At 46.4% G+C, this 21,677-nt stretch overlaps 1 protein-coding gene across 2 annotated transcripts in view; it reads right to left on the reverse strand.

Annotated features, from left to right (window-relative positions):
* The window catches only part of HERC5 (HECT and RLD domain containing E3 ubiquitin protein ligase 5), a 361,249-nt gene that overhangs the window by 255,594 nt on the left and 83,978 nt on the right, over window positions 1–21,677 (reverse strand). For both annotated transcript variants that reach the window (XM_085635568.1, XM_085635578.1), the window contains exon 7: window positions 889–1,013. In XM_085635568.1, the coding sequence (XP_085491694.1) occupies window positions 889–1,013 (125 nt within the window). The remainder of the gene's footprint in view (window positions 1–888; window positions 1,014–21,677) is intronic.

A 21,677-nucleotide genomic window follows, 5' to 3' on the forward strand; every position in this document is an offset into this window, starting at 1 on the left:
CACCCTGATACACCCCTGAAATTAGCATGTGTGGTCATATGGCGCACATACATGCCCTAAGGGCATGTATGTGCGTCACGTGGCACTTTGTAAAATTACAAAACGTGCATTTTTAAAAGAAATCGCAAATTAACACCAACTAGTAGTTGGTGGTAATTTGCGATTTCTTAAGGATTAATCGCAATCCTTTGGTGAGTGTTACATTTCATTTAAGAAATCGCAATTTGCGATTTCTTAAATGCTTACGCAAACTTAAGAAATCGCTAAATTAGCGATTCCTTAAATTTGCGTTGGGAATTTGCCTAATACATCCCGTTTTGCGAATTTTTAATCGCAAACGCTGTATTTTGCGAATCGCAGCGTTTGCGACTAAAAATTTGCTTGATACATATGCCCCCTAGTTCTCTATTACACATCATCTGTGTCCTTTCATGCTCTGCAGAAGGTTGCTCAATTGGTACAGTGAACACATCAAGTCCTTGGCAGTAGCTGCTATCCTGTATCTCCTTCAGTGTAGACACACACCTGCCTGCTCTGATGATGAATTTCAACTCAGCAGGCAAACAGCGCCCTTTAAAGGAACCAGTCAATGCCTACGGTTTTCACCCCCATGGTACTGGGCACTTCATCTTAGATAGATTATAGGTTGCACTACTCTGCTCACCTGGACTTTGCTTGACACTCGTAGATCTTTCCACAAGGGCCAGTGTAGGTGAAAGAGTGGACAAGGCACAGGTTATCCAAGTAGGCTCTAAAAATTTCCCAAAATAACTGGTTGAATCAATAACAAGCAATCCTAAGGTTAAATGGCTATTTACAAAAAAATGCAATCTTTGTTGAAATAACAGATGAATGGGAGTGCAATCATATAGCATGACGAGATATTACCTGGCAACTGCATGGGTAGTGCCACGAATCTGCCATGCATGTCTCCATTTCTTCTTTGTTGCTGTTCTTCACCCCCAAATAAGTATACTGTCTTTGAAGAAGTAACATAAGCAAGTGTGTGATGTCTGTTAGGGAATAAATACAGTGAATTATTAAAATATGCTAAAGAAGTATGGCTGCAGCCAACTGATTTACTCTTTTTATTGTTCACTATAGAGCTGACAATTAGTCATCATAACCTGAAGGTGAAAGTGTTAAACCCTGATTTAGGTGTAATCAGTGCTTTAAATGGGAAAAAATAAGTGCAGGTACTCATCAAATTAAGCTAGGGGCGAGGCAATGGGCGTAGCTGAGGGTGGGGCATGATTATATAAAGACACTAATGCCATCTGTCAAGTAATAATTTTACCCTTGAATTCCACTTATCAATAGTCTCAAATGTTCTGCATGTGCAAATTCCCTCTGCACATGTGGGCATGACATATGTAGACAATTAATAACCTGTCTCCTACTATGCCCCTTTCAACTGTGTAAGCCGCCCATTGCGTTTAAATGGACATGTTATGTTTGGACTAAGCTTTCTATGCCACAGGATTTCCAGTACAAATTTACGAGCTTTAGAAATACGCATAATGATCTGCTCAGTGTGATATTAGTAGTGCCGTGACCATGGCCAAATACTGTTTGATTTTGGGCCCTTGCTGTTCGATAATGGACCAGCAGTGCTCGATTCAGTGCCAACATTGTGTGTTGTTAAGCCAGAGATGTATGCTCTTGCGCTCGTGTTGAGTAAGATTGGGTCAGCAATAGGTAAGACTGAGCCAGCACTCTGTTGGATTGACTCATTGCATTGAGACCTTGACTCACTCATGCATGATTTTGATTGTTCTTTTTATCACCAGTATGTGATCTTGCCTAAGCTGTGTGTGACGTTGATCCAACATTGCCTGTTCTTGGGCCATCAAGTAGTTGATTTTGGACAAGCAGTGTCTGCTATTGGTTCAGTACTGTGTGACCTTGACAGTGTATGATCTTAAGCCATCCAGGCCTGAGCCATTGGTGTGATATTAGCCTATACTGGATGATATCTGGTTCCAGTCCTGTGGGGTGTTGGCTCAGTCCTGTCTGATCTTGGCTCAGTTATTTCAGATCCTTTCCAGGGCTTTGTTACCCATTGAGGCACAGCCTATGAAAAGACAAGGGAGAGCAGTACCCGGTTCCAAAAGGCAAAACTCATGATGCAGGTGAGAGATTTTTAGCTTAAAATTATGTTTTAACGTTCTCATAATTTTCCTTTCATTCTGATGAAATCTAACTGGGAAAAATGTTTTTATTGAAATGTAGGTCCTCTCTAAAACTATTCCAAAGTATTCCCAATATATTGCCATGCAAACAATGACCTCTGTATTGTGAAGTGTCATGGTCCTTCTACCTATCGTTACTACCATGGAAGGGGATTGCAGGGGCAGTTCCTACAGACCAGCTACAACACACACAATGACATCACTGCTTTGCCAAATTGTAAATTTTCATTTAGTAATAATACCAGGTCTGCGCCTTGTGATACAGCAAGAACGCTGTGTGACATTGGCCTAACTCTGTGTATTTAGATGGACTGTGTGTCCACACTGTATTGAGATTGGTGCTTTTTAATACACCAACATGATGTACAAGGAATTGTACGTACATCACATTAAAGCTCCACTTTGATTATGAGCACAACTCTGCTGTATTTGAAGAGAGCCTTTATTCTTTCAAGGTTAGCTCTAAATAGAGTTATTATAATTACTGTTTGTACACATTTCCTATCAAGTGACTTTCTATAGACATTATATATGAATGTGGATTATTTCAGGCCATCATTGTATACCAAGCATAGACAGTGTGATAAAATAAGCTATTTTTGCACCAGATGTAGACGCATATGTATACGCATGACAGAAAAGTATTTCAGTTAGCCAAATGCGCTGATTGTATCAGTGATTGTTATGAACTTACAACTTAAATTCCATTATAATGAGTTAATTTATTAAAATTGAGTAAAAATACATCTCTGGTTCTCTGGTTGTTGACTCTGAAAGCACCCTGCAGGGGTGGACCAAACTGTTCCCAGAGGATGTAGCTACACACTGTGAATAAAGTGTGAAAGAATGCCTTTCAGGGCCCAATCCTTCTTTACACAGTGAGATGGAGAATGGTTTAACTTTAGATATGCTAAAGGGGGGTGTGAATACCTGCTGGGAAGAGCCCCCCATTAAAAAAGGAGCCTCTTAACCATTAGTGCAGCCACTCTCTCCCAGTAATATCACTATTAGCACAATTGAGGTAATGGTCAGCCACCTCTGAGACTTCGGATTAGCGAAAATATTGAGTTACAGCAGTTTCCGCACACCAAAACACATGATAAATGTATGAACATAAAGTGGTTGACACCTTACAAAAAATTAAATGAAGGCCAAATAATGTGTTATGCTTTAGTTTCTGCGGTTGTTTTATATTTGCAGCTTCAGTTCTTATTTGTTTGTATTAGGTACAACACTCATACATCCTCTTGCCCATGAACATGAGCTCCCACACAGGCACAAGGCCAAGTAGACATGCACACACAAAACATTCCTCCCATTTTCTTTAAAATACCTTCAGATAATGTCCCTATGCTCTCTCTGTCGCTTCCGCTCTCACACCCAAAAGCAGACATTCACTGGCAAATAAGGCTCACAACAGAATTATAAACGTTGTTTTAAATTTTTACCTTCCATGGCTTTCTTTTTTTCAGACTCTCAGCCAGTTGTCTGGACTTTCAGTGCCTGCACAATTTCACACCTGTGAATTACAGTGCAGGGTCTGATCGGACCCCGTCACTCATAGCGGGATACTGAGCTTGCTACACCTGCCACACTAACAAAATGTAAATGAGCTGCTGCTGAATAATTCAGCAGCGGCTCGGCACAGGGTTGCAGTGGTGCTTTGGCTGGGAGTAGCGTTCAGACAGCCTCATTCTCAGCAGCACAAGTACCACTGTGCCTACGCTCCTTGGCAATGAAAAAGTGCTGTACTCAGGAGCATAAAAAAAAGTGCTGGTACTCAGTACCAGTGAGTACTGGCCCATTTAAAGCACTGGGTGTAATGCATTCTTTCTTTGCTTTTCCTGTTACCTGCTGCTCAGCCACTGTGTGTGATGTCATGGAAAGTTGGTGAGTGCCTAGCCTGGGAGAGTGTCAAATGGAGAGAGTGAGCTGTGCAGTAGGATGCTGCTCCTAGTGGGGCATATACATTCACCTTATAACCCGTAACCTGTAAATAAGATGTATCTTCTTCAATAAACCTACATCATATAACCTACGTGGCCTGCCTGCCACGGAATTATCTCTTTTTGCAACACTGGCGACGAGTTGGAAACTAACCCATGGGCCCGATTACGATGTCAGCCGGAAAGGCTCCGAACGGCATTCGGATTTTCCCAATCCGGTTTGGAACCCATGTTTCCGACCGATTCAGAAACACTTCCGACCGGCCGATTACGATGGTAGGTAACTGTTCAGTCTGTCCAACTCGGTTCCGACTGGCATTCGGAGACTCCGAGTCGGTCGGAGCTTAATTGCTCAGCTCTACGGACAGCGTTTCCGACTGACTACGATGTCAGATTCCAACAGCCTTTACGATTCGGCCTGTCTGACATGAAAAGGCTGTCGGAAACTGACTTTGGGGGCCCCTAGCAGGCCCCCCTTCACCCGGAGGCCTACGAATGGCCCTCGTTGGGGTGTTGGGGTACCTCTGGGACCCCTGCTTACAACCATGCACAGTGTGGCAGGCACCATAGGGTGCCCACCACAGGGTGCAAGGTTTTCGGCAACCACACCCCTTTGTCAATGGGAGCCTGTGTTGTCGGTCGGAACACAGGCTCCCAATGAAGTCAATGGGAGTCCGACCGACTGGTGTTTGAAAACATCGTAATTGGTCAATCGGACTCCCCGAAACCCAGTCAGTCGGAAACGTATCCGACAAGGAGTCGGTAGGATTGCTTTCCGACCGACATCGTAATCGTCCCCTATGGGTGAAAGGAGATTGAAGAGGAAGTGAATCTACTGGAAAAAACTAAGAGAAAAGAGAATGAAGAATTGAGAAGAAAAGAGATACATGAAGAGGAGAGTAGATGCCCTGATCCCCACCAATGTCTTAATTTATCATACAGCCTACTGACTTTGAGGGTTGTTTATAGAATTACACCTTTTTAAACAGTCAGCCTATGGCCAACGGAAGTGTAAAAGATTTGGACCTGTTGATGTATGCAGATTGATGTTGACCTGTAACCTGAGCCAACAGTGTGTGAGTTTGTTTATACAGTATTTTAGGAGAGCAGTGGCAGCAACTGAAGATTGTACCGGTGGGGAGTTTCAAGATAAACCGTTACCTGGAGCACGAGAGTTGATTTGACAGTGCGCGTGTCACTGCACGAGCTCCAGGGGAGCCATAACAAGACTTGTCGTGGGGAGTGATCCTGCAGGGTGTAAAGCAATAGCAATGGGGCAGACGTTGTGAGCACGACTGGTGAGCTGCAGTACTATTTGTTTTAATGGGGCACACGTGACACACTCTCATATAAGGCATTAGCCTGCCTTGGAGGTGTGGAGGAGCGTGTGTCCCTATACTGTTGTTGTGCGCGTGCCCCCTTATTGTTGACTGCAAGCATCCAAGGCGGCGTTTGAATTGGTCGTGAGGATGCCATGCACTACTTCTGACAATCTGAGAGCAAGGACTGTTTGAGGTAGTGTGGAAATAGCGAAGACCCTGGAGGCTGTTCAGCGTTCCAGGCGCATATGCAACAGCTCAAAAGCTGCAATGCGCACTGCTGTGACTAAGGGAAAACAGGAAGCTTAATAGGATGCGCGTTGAAACCCATGTGAACGTGAGGAGAACTAAAGACTTAAATACCACTGCAGCTATCTTCAGCTAATTATCACGTATGGTAGCGTACAAACTGAAGTGAGTAAAAGTTCAACTAAAATAGTGGAGTTTGCATTGAAATTGACAGTGGCAGTGACAGTTGCTCACCTCACTGAGCTTAGTTTCAATCTATCTGAACTGCGTAAGTTGGACCTATGAGCATAGTTGATTAAGGTTTGGGAGAGAGGTTGCTTTGTGAATGCCATGTTGAAATTGCGGCAGAGAGTATTGTGCATTTGTTCCACTTGAGGAAAATCTGTTTTGTAAGAGTAGCATGTTATGATAGTGTTCCTGGTCCTGCAAGGTATGCAGGAGAGGGTTAGTGTGCATGTAGTATCCCTGGTCTTGCTTGTTATGCAGTGTATTGAATATGCTACTTACCAGTATGCATCTGTTCTTGGCATGTAGGGCTGCTGACATTCATATCTGTGCATAGATCGCCGCCTAGTGTTGGGTCCGGATGATTGCACATTGTTGTCCTGGAAGAGTCTTCGAAGTATCCTGAGATGGGTGACTCCTCCCCTGGACCACAGTGCGCATGGGCATCCTCTCCATCCCCAGATTGTTTTTCGCCATTGTGGCAGTGATGGAGTAGATACAGGAAGTGATGACCATGCTATACAGTAATTCGGAGAGCTGCAGCTGCGACAGGCGCCGGGGAGGAGGGTGGGCGATATGAATGTCAGCAGCCCTACATGCCAAGAACAGATGCATACTGGTAAGTAGCATATTCAGTTCGAGGCATGTGGGCTGCTGAATTCATATCTGTGCATAGAATACACAGCAGTACCTCCTATTAGCGGCGGCTACCCGTGCCAGCTGCAGCAGTCTGAAAAAGAGTTTTGAGAACAGCCTGTCCTACAGCTGCCTGCTGTTTTGAGTGTACATCTACACAGTAGTGTTTTGTAAATGTATGTATAGTGGACCATGTGGCTGCTCTACATATTTCTTGTAAAGGAATGTTTCCCAGGAAAGCCATGGAGGCCCCTAACTTCCGTGTTGAGTGGGCTCGTGGTGGAATCGTTAATGTGCGTTTAGCTTTTTGATAACAAATTTGGATACATTTAACGATCCATCTGGCTATACCTGCTTTCGAAATGGCGTTGCCTTTGTGTTGTGGAGAGAAGGCAACAAAGAGTTGTTTAGTCTTCCTAAAGTTTTTAGTTCTGTCAATATAGTACATGAGGGCCCTCTTTACATCTAGTGTGTGGAGCATCCTCTCAGCGACATTTTGTGGGTTTTGAAAGAAAACAGGCAGATCGATGGTTTGGTTCATGTGGAACTGCGATATTACTTTAGGCATGAATTTGGGGTTGGTACGCAGTACGACCCGGTTTGCGTGAACTTGTATAAATGGCTCTTGAATGGTTAGTGCCTGGAGTTCACTAACTCTTCTTAAGGAAGTGATGGCAACCAGGAAAGCCACTTTCCAGGTAAGGAATTAAGGAATTGAATCTCACAAGAATGGAGAGGTTCAAAGGGTGGACCCATTAGTCTGGTGAGGACCAAGTTGAGGTTCCACACCAGTGCTGGGGGGGTGCCTTGGGGGAATCACCCGTTTAAGTCCTTCCAAGAAGGCTTTGATGGCAGGCACTCTGAATAAAGAGAGGTGCTGCCTGTTTTGGAGATAGGCTGCTATTGCGGTTAAATGGACACGTATTGAGGTGTATGCCAGATTACATCGGTATAGGTGTAATAGATAGCAGATTATGTTCTGAATAGATGCGTCTAGCGGGTTAATGTCATTGTTGTTGCAATAAATGACAAACCTCTTCCATTTGGCTGCGTAGCAAGCTCTGGTAGTGGGTCTCCTAGCTTCCTTAATGATTTCCATACAGTCAGGTGGCAGGTTTAGGTAGCCAAACTCTAGGACTTCAGGAGCCAGATTGCCAGGTTCAGCTGTTGCGGATCTGGGTGTTGAATTTCTCCATGGTTCTGCGTCAAAAGCGCGGGTTTGATCCGCAGCCTTTGATGCGGCACCACGGAAAGTTCCAGAAAGGTGGTGTACCATGGCTGGCGTGCCCATGTTGGAGCAACCAGGATGAGTGTCAGTGAGTGCTGTCGCAGTTTGCGTGCCACCAGCGGTATCAACGGCGCTGGGGGAAAAGCGTACGCAAATCTGCCGGACCAGTTCATCCATATCGCATTGCCCTGCGACTGTGGATGTGGGAACCTGGCGGCAAAGCTTTGGCATTTTGCGTTTTCCCTTGTGGCGAATAGGTCTATCTCTGGATGACCCCACTGCTGGAAGTACGGTTGGAGTACTGATGGGTGTAACTCCCACTCGTGCATCTGGTGGCTGTGTCTGCTGAGCAGATCCGCCATCTGGTTGTCCTTGCCGGGGAGGTGTTCCGCCATGAGGAATATGTTCCTCTGAATGGCCCACTTCCACATGCTCTGAGCCAGATGAGACAACTGTGGAGAGTGTGTTCCTCCCTGCTTCTGTATGTAGTACATGGCAGTCATGTTGTCCGTCCGGATCAACACGACCTTGTTGCACAGGTGTACTTTGAATGCTTTCATTGCCAGGAAGATTGCCATCAGTTCCAGAAGGTTGATGTGCATCTTCTTTTGTTGTGTAGTCCATAGTCCCTGCACTGTGTAATTGAGTACATGAGCTCCCCATCCCTGGAGAGACGCGTCCACTGTCAGTATTATTTGTGGGACAGACTCTTGGAACGGTCGGCCCTTGCAAAGGTTTTGTGGATTCCACCAATGCAGAGAGTTGTATGCCCGACCGCTCACCAACACTAGGTCTTTCAACTGTCCTTGAGCCTGATTCCACTGACGTGCTAAGCACTCCTGAAGCGGGCGCATATGTAGTCTCGCGTGTGGGACTATGAAGATGCAGGAGGCCATCATGCCTATCAACTGCATGAACACTCGCGCCGGAAGGGAGTGTTGAGGTTTGAATTTTGAGATCAGCAGTTGCATGCTGTTGATTCTCACTAAAGTTGGCTGAGCTGTGGCAGCCAGAGTGCTGATTGTCGCGCCTAAGTACTGTTGTACGTGCGCAGGTTGGAGACTTGATTTTGGGTAATTTAGTGAGAATCCCAGATCGTGAAGAAGGTGAATGGTGTGGGACATGTGGGTGGCACATTGTTGTGCTGATTTGGCCTGAACTAGTCAGTCGTCCAAATAAGGGAAGACGTGAATATTTTGTCTTCGCAGATGCGCGGCCACTGTCGCCAGGCACTTGGTAAAGACCCTGGGCGCTGTTGTTACTCCGAAGGGGAGAACTTTGAACTGATAGTGATTCCCCTGAATGGTGAATCTGAGGTATTTCCTGTGTGAAGGGTGTATTGGTATGTGGAAGTATGCATCCTTCAGGTCTAGTGTAGCCAGGAAATCCCCCTGAGTGAGTAGTGGGAGAACCTGTTGGAGGGTGAGCATATGGAAATGCTCCGACAGTATATATAGGTTTAGGGGTCGTAGGTCTAGGATAGGTCGGAGCGAGCCGTCCTTTTTTGGGATCAAGAAGTACAGAGAGTACACTCCTGTGCCCTGCTGGGCGGTGGGCACTACTTCTATGGCCCCTTTTGCGAGCATAGCAAGCACTTCTTGCTGGAGTAAATGTAAGTGTTCGGCTGACATAGGACGGTGCTTTGGTGGTATATTGGGTGGAGTGGAAGTTAGTTCCAGACAGTACCCATGTTGAATGATGTCCCTGACCCACCTGTCTGTGGTGATGTTCTTCCATGCGGGCAGGAACAGCTGGACTCGTCCCCCGACAGGTGTTAAGTGGTCGGGGGGTAGGGAGAGGGCGTCACTGTTTGTTTTTTGGGGAGGACCTGGTGTTGCCATATCCACGTCCCCTGCCCTTGGCGCTGGATCCACGATATCCACCCCTGTTGTTTTTGTCGTAGGTGGTTTGTGTGCCACCTTTGGCATACTGTTGTTGTGACCCCTGGTCCCTTGACGTTCCCCTATTTCCAGTGCGACGAAAGGAGCCACTACGAAATTGTTGGGTTTGTAGCGCCCCCATAGATTTGGCAGTATCTGTGTCTTTTTTTATTTTCTCTAGGGTAGTGTCAACGTCTGGGCCAAATAAAAATTCCGTGTTAACCGGTAAGTTGAGGATATTGTTTTGGATCTCGTGTTTGAAGCCTGAGATGCGTAACCAGGCATGGCGTCGTAACATGACACTAGTGTTTATTGCCCTGGCCGCTGTGTCAAGCTGCGTCTAGGGCGCATTTTATGGACGCATTAGTGAGGAGTTGTCCTTCTCTAATGAGGAGCTCCGCTGACTCTTTATACTCCTCGGGTAGGTGTTGGAGCAGTGACTCTAGCGTGTCATAATGTGACCTGTCATAACGTGCCAGGAGTGCTTGTGTATTGGCAATGCGCAGGATATTGGCTGCTTGCGCTGCCACACGTTTGCCAGATGTTTCAAGGACCTTTGACTCTTTGTCTGGGGGAGGAGCATCACCAGTTGTCTGTGAGTGGGCTCTTTTGCGAGCGTTGGCAACCACCATAGAGTCTAATGGCAACTGACCCCTAATGTATTTAGGGTCACCAGGTGCAGGCTTATATTTCTTTTCAATCCTGGGGTTTAAGACTCGGGCTCTTGTGGTGTCCTTGAAAATGTCTTTGGCAGGCTTCAGAACCCCTTTAAGCATGGGCAGAGTCTTGACAGTTCTTTCCGAAGATGCGAAAGTGTCAAGCAGGAAGTCCTCCTCAATGGCGTCAGAGTGCAGTTCCACCCCATGATGAGCAGCAGCCCGTTCGATAAGGGCATTAAATGCGGCGTGTCCTCTGTAGGAGAAGTTTTAATATTGTAGAGTTGCGCATCCTGAGCATGTGGCGTGACACTTGGGTCTGTGGGGTCATCCCATGCCTGATCAGGATCCTGTGTTTCATCGGGATCTGCGTCCCCGGGGTAGATGGTATCGTCCCCACCATATTCCTGCATTGGGTCCGATTCAGAAGGGGTAGGAGATAAGGACTGCGGAGCTAGTTGGAGGTGATGGAAGTGTTCTTGTAGCACTGGTTCCTGCTCCGCCGGTAGCTTGCGTTTAAGAGGAATTTTGTATGGCACCTCTTCCCTGACTGGCGTGATCTTGCGCTTGTGGAGCATGAGACTGCCAGTGTCGGCGTCGATAAACTGTGGCCCTGAAGGGTCGTGTTCTATGAGGCCAGAGGTGGTGGACTGTGTGTGGAGGACACGTGTCCGAATTTGAAAGAGTTTCGGTGCCGATGTCGGTGGCAGCCCAAAGGTAATGTTGGTGGGCTCCGAGTGCACTGTACCGGGTGAGGTAGTGTGGGGACCCGAGGTAGAGTGGAGGACTACCTGGTCCCGGATACGTTGGAGAGATGCAGAGACCTGCTGCACAGCAAACTGAGATGGTGGTTTGGTGGGCATCTTGGTAGTAGGTGTGGAGGCCGACCCCGACTTTTTTGTCGGAAGGGGGTCACTGGTTTGAAGGGATGCATCGATAGTCGACGTAGTCGAGGACTTCTTCGGCATCGGTGCTTTAGGCGTCGACGTAGCCGAGGCGGCCATTTTGACTGCGGAGGCGACGCGCTTCGATGTCGGCGCCGAAGGTGTCGGTGCCTTGTGGTGCACGAGGGCGCGCTTCTTCTGTGCGTCGACCGCGTCTGCTGCGGTGAGCTCGGCGCCGAAGTCTTTTTGTACGCGTTCGGAGCCGACGACTTTCTTCGGCGTCGGCGCCGGGGCAGTGGACTGTTTCGACGCCTTTGATCCGACCACCACCAGTTTCGCTTTCGATTTTGAAGGGACTGGAGCGATGGATGTTTTTGGGTTTAACAACCCGGTCGTCTTGGGTAATATTGGCTCTTGCATAGTGTTCAGTGCCAGGCCTGAAGGCGGGGCCGAGGAACCATGGATTAGGTCTTGGGTAAGGCCCGAAGGCGATCCCTCGACCGGAGCCTGACGACTAATTTCGGCCTCCGTTTCGACGGATTGGCCTAACTCCTCGGGAGAGCTGTCTTCTTCAGCCCCATAGGCTTCGTCGATGTCCCCTACCTCGTCGATGGCTTCTTCACGTCGAAAGAGCTCTTCGTCATCGTCGTCCGATCGGGAACCATGCTCCGAAGCGGGGCTAGATAGTTTTTCTTCCACGCTCTCGGCGTCCTCGTCCTCGGTGCTGAATATGTTGGTGGGTGCGGGCGCTGCCTGCTGTGCCTCGAGCCTCGCTGCCCGTCGGTTCCGTAGAGTTTTCTTGGATCGGAACCGCGCGCAGGCCATGCATTTTGATTCGTCGTGATCCGGCGAGAGACATTTGTTACAGACCGGGTGGACGTCGATGTGAGGGTACTTGGCGTGGCACAACGGACACCTCTTGAACGGAGTTCTCGATTCCATCGTCGATGGAGCGTCGAAGTTTGGACCAATTCGATTCGAAATTTTGAAAAGGGTGTGGAGCACTAGAACTAGTAGTCGACACCGAACGGTAACTGTACCGACGAATGTAGCGAGCACTGGAAACAAGGGTGTGGCTAGGCGCGAGGGAAAGCCATGGTTCTCTAGTGGAGGTTGGGCACCCATGTCTGATTTATGGCAGGGAGGGGGCACATCAGGAGCGAGGAGAAAGACAGGAGGCACACTGACATGGGGTGGGGAGGGAGGGGGGAGGGCCCGTATGGGCTGAAAGCTTATTCTCCCGGATATTGGCTGGTAACTCTGTATGTGCAATACATTCTTTGACCGGGGAGGAAGCGGGGTTTGTATTGAGTTGTTGCTATGAAAACAATAAAAAATGTTTCAACAAAAAAAAAACTGTACCGACGAAAACTATAGGCCTTTTGGCCTAAAACTAAGTATTCCGAAGTTGAGCTAAGATAGTTGCATCCGAACCCAATGGCGGAAAAAAACTATCTGGGGATGGAGAGGATGCCCATGCGCACTGTGGTCCAGGGGAGGAGTCACCCATCTCAGGATACTTCGAAGACTCTTCCAGGACAACAATGTGCAATCATCCGGACCCAACACTAGGCGGCGATCTATGCACAGATATGAATTCAGCAGCCCACATGCCTCGAACTGTAAGAAATTATTTAGGGTCATGTTTCGCGGCACCCTAAGTTTACAAGGAGTTTTTGTGAGTGGAGGGAGTGTGAGTTTCCCTTGTTTTGGGATGAGTGGTTCTAAGTTTATGTAGTGTCCTGCTGTTGCAACGGATTAGGACGGGTTGAAAGGTACCGTTTGCCTACTGCTGTAGTGAGGGTTGAAAGACATCCATTTTGTTACGAGTGATTGTGGGTTGAAAGACACCCATTGCCACATGATTCTAAGTTCATGTAGTGTCCTGTTGCTGCAATGATGAGGAAGGGTTGAAAGATACCCTTTGCCTACTGTTTGAGTGAGGGTTGAAAGACACCCATTTTGTTATGAACAATGGATGCGATTAGTATGGGTTAGAAAGGACCCTTTGCTTAATTCTTGAATGAGGGTTGAAAGATACCTATTCAGAAGTCATGGTCCTGTATACAGTAGAGGGCATGAGTAGTCTCTGGTCCGGTCATTTATCAGTAGGTTTACAAAGGTGTGCAGTAGATGGCTGTGAGTAGTCCCTGGTACTGTTTAGTCCTTCCTAAGGGGTCCAGCATTAAGGAAAAAAGATACAAAAAGGGGGTAGGAGGGTCCAAGGGAAAATTGAAAGACCAGCACAGATACTTTCCCTAGAGAACTCAGAAACAAACTAAATTATCTGTGGGTCTAATTTGTTACACAGCGCCCTAAGGCGTCTCCAACACAAGTAGATAGTACCTAATCTCACACAGGGAAGTCCTAATTAAGAGTGAAGCCAGAGTGAAGCCAGGGGTACGGACAGAGAGAGCGGTGCCTCACGTCCTGAGCTGTGGCCAGATGAGGTGAGGTCTCTTACTCGTACACTACGGGTTTGATCACTACACCATGTTCCTCGAGCAGAGACGATTGGTGTGATCGGTTGTATCTGTTTCCTTTTTTCAGTTACACCTTGTTCTTTAATTTTTTCTCACTCATTACGCAGTAGCTTATAATTTAAGGTCCTGAGGAAGGCTAGACACTCTATAGGTCACGATAGCTGAAACATGTAGACCGACCCTCTAACTAGATAGTTGCAGTTATTTTTTCAAAACTGCCTTAGCACTGTTTTTAATCCTGACACCAAGAGATACGTATTAAAACTTTTTTCTCCTGGTAGTTAGTTTTATCATACGTTTCACCACATTCTTTTTCATTTTTGCACTTCGCCCATCACTTAGTAATAAACTTTAGCCTATCATCTGGTGGATTTTAGTATATCCTAACAAACATTGAAAACATCCCTGAGCTCCTCCCTCACAGTGAGGGGGTTGTAGCCCTCGGCTGTACTAGGAGTTACAGCAGGGAGGAGATCCCAGATGATGAAGCATGTCACCTTGGTGAGTGATGGGATCCCCTCCCTTAATGAGGACTTCCCTGCGTGAGATTAGGTACTATCTACTTGTGTTGGAGATGCCTTAGGGCGCTGTGTAACACGTTAGACCTACAGAAAATTTAGTTTGTTTCTGAGTTAAGCATTAAGGGCCTAATTACGAGTTCAGAGGTCCATCGGACCACCTAACCCGTGGTGACGGTTTAGCCACCGCCACAACAGCCGTACGACCGCCGTATTCGGAGTTTGCCAGTTGGATCGCCATAGGACTGCTGCAACCACTGAGGATCCATGATACCGCGGCCATGTTGCACCGGTCACAGGCGTCAATATGCTGGTGGTGCCGCTGCGGCACAGCCAAACATATTACTAATTTCCTCACCGCCCTCCTTTTCATGCCGGTGAGCCCGCCATGAAAATAGTGGCGGTAAGGAAACTGAGAGGGCCCTGTTGCCTCTGGGCCAGGAGGTGAATGCAGGGGGGCACATGTTGTGCCCCCTGTATGTATGCACCCCTTGTTCCTGCACAGTATGGACTGCATGACATGGTGCAGTCAATGCCGTACAGTAATGTGCTTTGGAGGTCCCATGGCGTGCCTTTCCAAAGATCACAAACTGCCGTGGGACCGCCCAAGCACCTACTGCCTGCCCAGGATTAACTCGTAATCTGGCAGGTGGTCTGACTACAGGCTTGGCGGACTTACTGTGGGGCGCTGGCGGACTTCCTGTGGGGCGCTGGTGTAGCAGCTCGCAGGAAGACCACCAAACCCGTAATATGGCCCTAAGTGTGTCCAGTAGAGGGAGTGAGAAGTTTCCGGGTACTGCCATGCATTCAATAGTCTTGATAACTTATGAGTAGAGCAGTAATTGTATTACCTGTGATAATGTTCAGTAGGAGAAGTGATATTGTATTTACCTGTGTTGATGAGTTTAGAGTTTAAAAATTTGTAGGACTTATTGATTATTGTATTTTTCATTTTACGTCTTGTTGTATTTTCATTTATTTCTCTAAGGGGAGGGGATGTGTTGTAACCTGATGTTGTTATAATGCATCCTTTCCATAGTGCCTCAGTTCCCTGCTGCTCAGTCAGTGTGTGTGTGATGCAATGGAATGTTGATGAGTGCCTGAGCTGTAAGAGTGTCAGTTGGAGAGTGGGGGTTGAAGGGACCCTTCATGAATGAGAGTTGAAAGATTTCTATTTTACGTTCCCTAATGTATTTTTTATTATTTCCTGGTGTAATGCATTGTTTCCCTGGTTTTCCTGTTTCCTGCTGCTCAGCCAGTGTGTGTCCTGTAATGCATTGTTGAGGAGTGCCTGGCCTGGGCGAGTGTCAGTTGGAGAGAGTTGGCTGAGCAGTAGGATGCTGCTCCTGGTGGGGCATATACATTCACCTTATAACCTGTAACTAAGATGTATCTTCTTCTATAAACCTACATCACATAACCTATGCGGCCTGGCTACCTTGGAGTTATCTTTATTTACAACAAAAAGCTTTGCAAGAGAAAGCCACTCATCATTTTAGCATATTGTTCATTTCACCGCACCAGAACTTGTATTCAGTAATGTCTGAGCAGCCTGTGAGCTTCTTGAAGTGTGAAGTTTGTAAAGGTTTAAAAACGATGGACAGCTTTAGTGCCATTTGTGCATCAGAAAGGAATTCCAGCTGCTACAAAATGCTACAATGGCCAGCAAGTGGACTTGACAGCCATCCCTTGTTCTGTTTGATATCCCCATCCTGTCAATGTCATGAATCCAGCTGGCCACACCATGCTCTGTGCCTTTCACTGACCGCCCCTACTTCATCACACACCCAGACCGCCTTACCCTGATAAGTAGCCTGTACACGCCACGTTAAAAAACATTTCTCACATTTCCTCGTGTAGTTGTGTGAAACCTGTATTGCACCTTTTTAGGATTCCGTGGCCTGTGATCAAGGAGCTGTGCTTCGGAACGCGCAAGGCAAACAAAGAACTCTGAATTGCTTTTACTAGATCTGCTATGGAGTGCATCTTTGAAGTGGGGACACATTAACTGAACTGCAGTCCAGCCGTGAAGACTGAACCACCCCGAGTTGGGGCCATGAAAGCCTGGAAATCCGGAGCTGGTTGGGACAGTGGATCAGCACAAATCACAGAGCATTTATAATTTGGAGGCCCACTGGAGGGTGATTTTATAATGCATATTCAGTGTTGCAGCGCTGAGTCTACAAGAGATAGAACACTGTCTGAAAGGGACTACATATCCCAGCATGAACACCAGTTTAACTGACCTGTGAAACCTACTAAATGTCAATTGAAATGTGCTGAGAAGTTGTGCCTTTCAGTATGTTTGCGTGAGCACTATATATATATATATATATATATATATATATATATATATATATATATATATATATATATATATATATATATATATATTATCTACTGGCAGTCGCCAGTAGATAGTTATAGTTAGGACCGTGTTTCCATAGGAAATCTGAAAATTCTATTTTGAATAACTTTGGCGCCGGTTGACGAATCTTCGCGAAATTTTCAAAACTAATGGGGCGCTCCGCTCAGCTCCTACCCTGAAAGTCTCGGGGGATTCGTCAAGCGGGGGCCGAGAAAAAAGGGGGGTTTCTCATAGGACCTTTAGTCGAAGGTACAGCCCGAACGGTTGAACAGAATTACTTGAAATTTGGCAGAGAGGTAGTCCTCAGGTCAGGGATGTGCCTTTTGCATATATGGAGTCAATCTGTTCAGTAGTTCCTGAGAAAATTGCAGTTAAAAGCACATACATATCTATAGCCGCGCACCGTGCGCGCACCTTAACGTGCGCGAGCGTAATTCTGATTGGTTGTTACATGTCAGTCAACGTTCGAATCGGTCGAAATCAGGAAGTGTCGGCCGCCATTTTGTTTGTTTTCAGTGCGAGAAGTGAAAAAGGAAGGTGGCGAACATGAAAAGGGGGCAGGGTAGAGAGTTCCTGACCCCCTAGCCTTTGTCAGGGGGACCCTGAAGGACCCCGAAGGCAGAAAAAAACATTTAATTTTTTTTTTTTTTAAATCGCGGGGTTGCGCGCACAGTGCGCGCACGGTGAAAAACCATTAAAAAAAAACGTACAAATTCACTGAAAAAACCATAGGTTTCACACATGTTATAGTTAGGAATTAGCATTTAAAAAACCTTGCAAATTCACTTAATAATAATAATAATAATCTTTATTTAGATATAACACAGATATCTTTAAAAGCATTTACAAAATTCACAGTTAAAAAGAGCACCTACTGGTTTAAAATACGATACACTGTTATATGTTACGCTAACTGTAAAAATACAACATGCATATTAAAAACAAGGCAGTGTTCTGTGGAATGGGATTGGGAGTATTGATCTATCAATTTGCAGAGCATGATAAACATTTCATTTCTTCTCTAAAATTTTTATTAACAAGTCCTGTTTTGCATAAAATAGCGATATGCTTGTTGAATAAAAGTTATTAGACCCAGATTTAAGTCTTTATTTTCAGGGTTCAGGGCCACTATAATGGCTTGCCTACATGTCCGAACACCCATCCTATTCCACTCTACTTTAAGTTTGCACTTGCGTTGGGGATTAAAAGCTGGGCAAAGACAAACTACATGTAGCAGGGTTTCGGCTGTCTTGCCGCACCATCTGCAAATTACATTTTCCGCCATACGCCGCCAGGGGGGCAGATCTTGCAAAAAGCGCCAGTCACCCATCCTGATTGCCATGAAGCTACGTTTTAAATACAGTGAGTATGTGCAAGACAGATAAGTTGCAGGGGCTAGCCGTCTGTAAGAATTTACAAGAGCCCAAGCATGACTACGTTTGGTAAAGAGTGCCTTATCCATTGTGAGGGAGCTCATTCTCATACATTTTTTGATGGCAGTTTTGAATGCTGCCCGGCTGGGGTTGAGGGCCCATAGCTCACTCGCCGACATTTGATGGATATAGTCCTTGAAGAGACAGCCAAACGTACCTCCAGGGTTTTTCTGGCTGATTTCCAGCCAGACCAAAGATTCTAGTGTGCTTGAGTCCGCTTGTCTCAGTTTGTGGCAAAGATTTAGGTATGTGCCAATGTTAGAAACATTATAATTCAATATCCCCAGCTCAAGTCTTACCTGAGCTGGAGATGCGGAGTTTGGCAAGTGGAGTACCTTTTTGTAAATTTTGGTTGTATGTTGATTTAAGACAGTGTTCAGCTTGCCCCTGAATATCTCTATGCCATATGATAGGGTGGGGCCGATTTTTGCTCTCAGAACTTCTAAAAGTGGTAAAAGAGTTGGACCAGAGATATTTTTGAGAGTTTTGCTAGTGATACAGCAAGGGTTATGGCTTTTACTGTGAGCTCGTTACGGTGTTTAGTAAGATTACCCCTAGAGTCCAAGTGGACACCTAGGTACTTATATGAGTGACCTATGACGAGGCTTGTATTATTATATGACCAACCTCCAACAATGCGCCGTTTCCGACCAAATGGGACTACTTGTGTTTTCTTTAAATTGACCTCTAGTTGGTTCATGGTCGTATAGGTGTACAGTTTGTCAAGGAGCCTTTGCAGCCCGACCCTAGTGAGGCTAAAGAGAACCAGGTCGTCGGCATATAAGAGATTACTTAATGCCATTCCTCCTACCTTTGGGGGGTGGCTATTAGTATCGTCCAGTGAGGTTGACAAATCCGCTATAAACAGATTGAAAAGCATGGGGGCCAGCACACATCCCTGCTTCACACCTCTTGATGTCCAGATTTTCCGGGAGAGATGCGTGCCGGACCCCAACTTCACCCTAACCCAGGTTCTGGAGTAAAGTTGTATGATTGCCTCCAGAAGTTTGTCCGGGATCCCCCATTTCCTCAGCTTTTCCCATAAAGCAGCCCTCGGAACCCTATCAAACGCTGCTTTAAAGTCGACAAAGCAACAGAACACCGATCTAGATGTGAAGAGTGCTTTATCGACAATAGTTGACAGTGCTAATAGGTTGGTCATTGTCCCAGAATTGGCGATAAAGCCTGTTTGGCTAATTGGTATCAATTTGTGTGCCTTTGCCCATATCCTCAACTCCTCCAGCCGGAGACCCGCATAATGTTTCGCCTCAATGTCCAGGAGTGCAATAAGTCTATAATTGTTGGGGGAGGCACGGGAACCAGATTTATAGATAGGTTGAATTATTGCGCCCCGCCATGAGTCTGGGATTGTTGCAGTTCTCAGGGCAAAGTTAAAGAGATTTGACAATGGGCCTGACCAGAAAGCCACGTCAGATTTAAACAAATTCTGTGGGAGGCCATTTGGGCCCGGAGCTCCATCTGATCTGGCTTTTGACACAGCCGTGGCGACCCTTTCTTGTGACAACTGGAGATCCTCGTTATCTATAAGGTTGCTCTGCTTTATGTTGTAATCTGTTGCTTTCTCTCTTGCGGGACTCTCTCCTGTTGCTCCCAAGCATTCTGGGTGACTGAAATGGTCGGTAAGGAAGGTGACCCAGTCTGATTCTTGAATGTTGGCAGATCCAAAACTCAATGTACTTGAATTGGACTGGTTGATTAGGGCCCAAAATTTTCGTGAGTTTAGGCTCTTGCTTTCATACACTAACTTACACCAAAATTGGTTGTCATGTGTCCGTTTATCTTTTGTGGTCGCCAACCTAAATGACTTTTGAGCTACTTGGTACCGTTTTAAGCATTCGCTGTTCCCTGGAGCTTTTGCCAGCAGTCGTAAGGCTTTATTTCTAGCTTTCTTAAGTTGCTTCGACTGATGTGAAAGCGTGAACTGGCGCGGGAGAGATCTCCTTGAGGATTGATGTTTTTTTGGAAAAAGGTTAATCAGATGAGCGCAGAGCTTCGACCATGTCACTATCGGGGAGGCTTCCTGGTCACATCCGCCTCTTATCAGCTCCATGCTTACTTGAAGGATCTGCGGACTGATGTCTTCGCTCCATCTGAGGCGCTTGAGGTTTTCGGAGTATATTCCCCTGCTAGTTGAAGGTGCAGGTTTATGCTTCACCAGATTTGTTTTGAAGGTTATCACCTGAGGCCGATGATCGCTTTCAGTTCGTGGGTGAATGCAAAAGCTGACCAAACATTGGAGCAGAGCTGAATTGCAGATGGAATAATCCAGATAGGAACATTTATTTCCATTTGTCCAGGTCCAGTTGGGGGGCGTATCACTCTCTGATCTTCCGTTTATAACCAGGTAGCCTGCGCTATAAAAACGCATAGCACAGAGGTGCCCCAAGCCACAATAGGCTTGATTTGCCGGTTTGATTTGTGACTCTGCCTCGTTCAGGGAGAATAAAAGGGCCCCTCAGTTTCTGCTAGTTGCCCCTGAAATAGATTGGTGTTAAAATCCCCAGTAACAATACAGTCCGAGTGAGGGTGCTCCACAGCTAGGTCGCTCATAATTTCCGTTAGTTGTACCAGGTGTGATTTTTTTGTGCGTGTATTTGGGTTGATATACACGTTTAAGAGGATGAGTGAGCGTTGTTCCCGCCAAGAATTGATTTTAACCCCAAGCAGCCAGTCTTCATCCAATTTTAATTGTGTTATTGGGCCTTTTAGATTAATTGATATATATATTGACATACCACCTTTTGAGTGACCGTACCTGCTGTCCCTCAGTGCTGGTTTCCATAGCTCGATATAACCTGTGACGGGGTAGCCTTGTGAGGCCCAAGTTTCCTGCAGAGCTATTACAGCGTGCTTACAAATGAAAGAATAAGTTTCTGGGTTCCTAATTTTCTGTTGCAGTCCACTGATGTTCCAGGAGCAAATTAAGAAGATGGGATCTACTTGCGGGTTGTGCCCCATTGCCGATAGGGATGCTTGAGTGCTTATATTTTCCAAAGGTGTGAGAGTTTGACCCATAGGCTCTGCACCTTGAGGTCATTCTACTCTTTTTGATGATAAGATGGCTGGGAGCCAACTCCAGCCTTGATGAGAATCATCGCTAGAGATCGCATTTAAAGTCAGATTGTCACATGCTTCAGGTCCTGACGCATTTTTTAGAATCGAGAATGGTCTGAGACGGTGCTCGGATTGTAAGGTTCCGGCTCTTTTTGGTGGCGTTTGCTGGTTTAATAAAGCTGGGGGGTACCCTGGGGTGGAATATGGATAAACTCGAATGCCCCAACCCCGCAGGATAGCCTTGTGATCCAGAAATACCCCTGCCCAGTAGGCCGACCTAAAAGCTACCAGTGTAACCTCAGATGGTTGTGTGTCAGAACTGCTTAGACGGCAGGGGGACGATTCCCTCGGAGGCAGATGACTTGTCCCAATTCCTACCTGCCCAAGCCAGCGACAGGTGAAGACAACTGTCACTGACTTCAGCTCGGGGGAAAGGGGAAGTGGAAGACAAAACAAGAGAGACTGCCTCTTGACTCAGGTCGCTCTCCTCACTTCTATGTTCAGAAAGAAAGTCACCTGCAAAAGAGAACACAACATAAACTTGCCCAAGGTTCTCAATTACTTCTCTTGCTCTCTCTCTCTATT

This window comes from Triturus cristatus, chromosome 2_1 (assembly GCF_964204655.1).
Source record: "Triturus cristatus chromosome 2_1, aTriCri1.1, whole genome shotgun sequence".
NCBI classification, from domain to species: Eukaryota; Metazoa; Chordata; class Amphibia; order Caudata; family Salamandridae; genus Triturus; species Triturus cristatus.